This window comes from Cryptotermes secundus, unplaced genomic scaffold (genome assembly GCF_002891405.2).
Source record: "Cryptotermes secundus unplaced genomic scaffold, Csec_1.0 scaffold312, whole genome shotgun sequence".
Classification (NCBI taxonomy): Eukaryota; Metazoa; Arthropoda; class Insecta; order Blattodea; family Kalotermitidae; genus Cryptotermes; species Cryptotermes secundus.
In genome coordinates, this window is record NW_019727091.1 from 292,260 (window position 1) to 295,950 (window position 3,691).

The 3,691-nt window shown below is 42.4% G+C and overlaps 1 protein-coding gene across 5 annotated transcripts in view; it reads right to left on the reverse strand.

Annotated features, from left to right (window-relative positions):
* Positions 1-825: 825 nt before the first annotated feature.
* The window catches only part of LOC111864357, a 45,809-nt gene continuing 42,943 nt past the window's right edge, over positions 826-3,691 (reverse strand). For all 5 annotated transcript variants that reach the window (XM_023851558.2, XM_023851555.2, XM_023851557.2 and 2 more), the window contains one exon: positions 826-1,167. In XM_023851558.2, coding sequence (XP_023707326.1) covers positions 921-1,167 — 247 coding nt within the window. In that variant the 3' untranslated portion in view covers positions 826-920. The remainder of the gene's footprint in view (positions 1,168-3,691) is intronic.

Below are 3,691 nucleotides of genomic sequence, written 5' to 3' on the forward strand. Positions count from 1 at the left end.
TAAATCAGGTTGAATGCAGTAACAGGAAATTTAAAAACCAGTACATAAAAGGTTAATAAGTGAACAAATGTAGAGCAAAATGCATATAGATTTTAATCAAGGAGAAATTTACAACATATTTATTTCAATTTTCTGCATCTGACAGTTTCAGTTTCTTAATCTGGGCATTATTCCTAAAGTTTTAACTACTGTATATTGTGTTATTGACAGGGAAAGCAACAATATTCCAACAAAAGAAAAGGCACGTCTTCTAGTTTCTTATAAAATTGGGGGTGCCATAGCTCAAATGGTTAGTCACTGGCTTCTCACTGCAGCAGCCCAGGTTCGATCCCGGGTCTGGTCAAGTGGGATTTGTGGTGGACAAACTGGCGCTGGGGTGGGTTTTCTCCAAGTACTTCGGTTTCCCCTGCCAATCTTCATTCCACCAAATTCTCCATCATGATAATCACCCGGGGAGGGTACAATAGGCCAATCAGTGGCCGCCGTTCCAAGTGGACCCAGCTGGACTCCACCTCCCACTAAGTGAATTAACTTAATTAAAATGTTCTTATAATATCTGGACAGTGGCTTAAAAATGGGACGTGAACACCAGTACCCATCAGATTTATAGTTATAAGATAGGAATATACACATATGTATCCAAAGTATGTTCCTCCTCTTTGATGTGTGATATGAGAATGCTGGAGACATTCTTTTCCCATACTAGAATTGGAAATTTGACTGATGTATGTAAAACAGTCTAATATACACATACACAATCATATTTTTTGGAGGATATTTTTATAGTTGTATTATTCAACATCATTCATATTACACTTAACACTGTATTACAATATACCACATTTATTTGCATTTGCATATTCATAACTGACAACTCCAAATCAGGATTCCAATTTCTGTCACTCAGGACTAACATTATTTCATTCCTTTGCTGACACACAATTTCGCCTGTGTTTTACCCAATTCAGAAAACTGGAAATCAGTGTACCACAATAATTACATGTGAAAGGTGAGCACTTAAAATGTGATTTCATATGGCTGCTGATATTCGAAAGAGAATGGACGACTTTTGCGCATATGTCACAGATGTATAAACTACCTTTCTTGGAAGGTGACTCCTCTACCTCACATGAGTATGGATGATCAATGCCAGTGGTATACTGTGTCCTGCAGAAGAACCACAAAGACTGTACTCTTTCAATAGGAGCTAAAGAATGGAACATAAACATTTACTAAAAATCTCTAAAAGCTACCTGAACGAACATCTTTATAACGGTTGTGGACAGATGGAAAATTTGGAGATGTTTCTAATGTTTTTGGGCTGTACTGGCAAAGCCCAGTAACTTTGATTACAGTAATACAACAAAAAGGTAGTCAGTAACACCTTCCAGGCAATAACTTGGCTATTTCAGTCAGAGGAAACTGCAAAGGCACTTAATTACAATTATGGCTTGAAAATTAAAATTTGTAAGTTGAAGCAGTCCCTCCTTGAACTTCTCCCTATTAAACAATTCATGCAAAGTTCTGTAATTTCGTAAACTGAAGAACAATGACAATGTTTCTGAGAATTTCATTAACCACAAAATCCGTTTCTGTGACAGGTTATGCTAGAACCTGGATGAGGGTGGAATTATTGTCATGACCTTTAGGGTCTCTTTATCAGGGTTGGAGTAGATATTGGTTTTACTGACCACTTATGAATCGTAACTACAACTATAACAGTCTCACTGAATTACACACTCCAAATATCACTGCAGCACACATAAAGTCTTCTCTGTATTCACTAAACGTTTCTTGGTAACAGATTTCTATGGTGGGGTATTCTACCCTGTTTGCGAAAGCTTTGCCTGCCTCCCTCTTATGTGGTCCTTGGGTAGTGTGGGACTGGCAAACTGTTCAATGACTGTGGAAAAATCTTGCAAGGATTCTTTGACACCCTGCGTCATTGCTTGTGGCTGACTGCAGTATGCAGTGGCAAGCTGTGTGCTGGTCTCCAAAGCGGTCCTCCAAAGGTTTCGTCACAGGTCGCGCCTTTTGGGACTCCATGTAGCACATCCGGTGGCCTGGTCCTGCAAGGCGGTTATCAAATATGTGGATTCCTCCAGGCGCATCCGGCAGTTGTATTCTGTTAGTCTTGAACTGGAAACATGACCCATGATGTAGCCCTACCAAACTTCGGTGGCTTCGCTGCACCTGCGCCGGTTCCATGTTCCTCTTCTGCTCTCGGCCTGTGCCCCAATTTCTACTAACTTGATGCCGAGCTCTCGTAGCGTTTTATCTATTAGGGGCTTCCTCATATGTGTCTCGCCCTCGATCATGAGGCTGAGCTCTTCGTGAAGGTGCTTCTTTTTGTGTCTGTTATAGTTTCCAGGAGGCTCTTTATTCGCGTATTGATGGACGTCCTTGTGGACACCTGTTTCATCAAACATCTCTGTCAGTTCCTTGCTCAGGCCCTGCGTCTCTTGGTCGACACACAACAGGATGTCTCCCACCCAATGTTTGATGGCTTCCTCTAACTCGAACACGATGGAGTGTACTGTGGCCTCCATCACCTCTTGATGTATGTCCATCTTGGGTTTCATTTCTGCTTGGGTGGTCAGTGTCCAGGCTTGGTTGGTATCCATGTGGGAGACAAGAGTACTCCGAATGACTTCAAACTTCTAATTTTTGGTTTTTATTTCAGCTTCTATCTTGGCTTCCAGCCTTGCCATCTATTCTTTCATTTCCTTTAGAGTGGTGCCCGCCTTGGCTTGGTTGGTTCTTTTTTCTTCTTTCTTCTTTCATTTCTTTAGATTTAAGTCCATCTTGGTTTCCATTCTTGCCCACATTTCTCGATTGACTTCCATTTTTCTGTTGGTTCTGATTTCAATCACGAGGCTTATCATCATGTGCTCCACTTCTGTAGTGTGGCAATATAACTTCTTACTGCCATCTCCATGTCATATGTTTGGGTGTGACTCCAATCCAGCCACTTCTGACACCAGCTGTCACTACTTTTAGTGACTCTCTACGGGGTTTTGGATTGGACATTGGTTTTACTAACCACTTACGAATTGTAACTACAAGTAACTATAACAGTCAGGCCACGCCATAGCTCAAGTGGTTAGTCACTGGCTTCCCACCGCAGTGGCCCAGGTTCGATCCTAGGTCTGGTCAAGTGGGATTTGTGGTGGACGAAGTGGCATTGGGGCAGGTTTTCTCCAAGTAATTTGGTTTCCCATGCCAATCTTCATTCCACCAAATTCTCCATCATCATAATCACCCGGGGCAGGTATAATCGGCCAACCAGTGGCCGCCATGCTGAGTGGACCCAGCTGGACTCCACCACCCACTATGCGAATTAAAAGAAAACAGTCTCACTGAATTACACACTCCAAATATCACTGTGCCTATAGCACACATACAGCCTTCTCAGTCTTCACTAGTCATTTCCTGTTAACAAGTTTTAAAACAGTAACTATTACAGTGCCGGTCACGGTAGCCAAGTGGTCTAAGACATGCACTGTCTTCGCTCGCTCGAAAGCCGGGATTGTGGGTTCGAATCCCACTCAGGGCATGGATGTTTGTGTGCATTTTTCTGTGTTTGTCTACAGGTAGAGGCCTTGCGACGAGCTGATCACTCGTCCAAGGAGTCCTACCGAATGTGTAAGATCTAGTAAACCGAAGTGAAACGGAGAGTTTCGTTTCATGG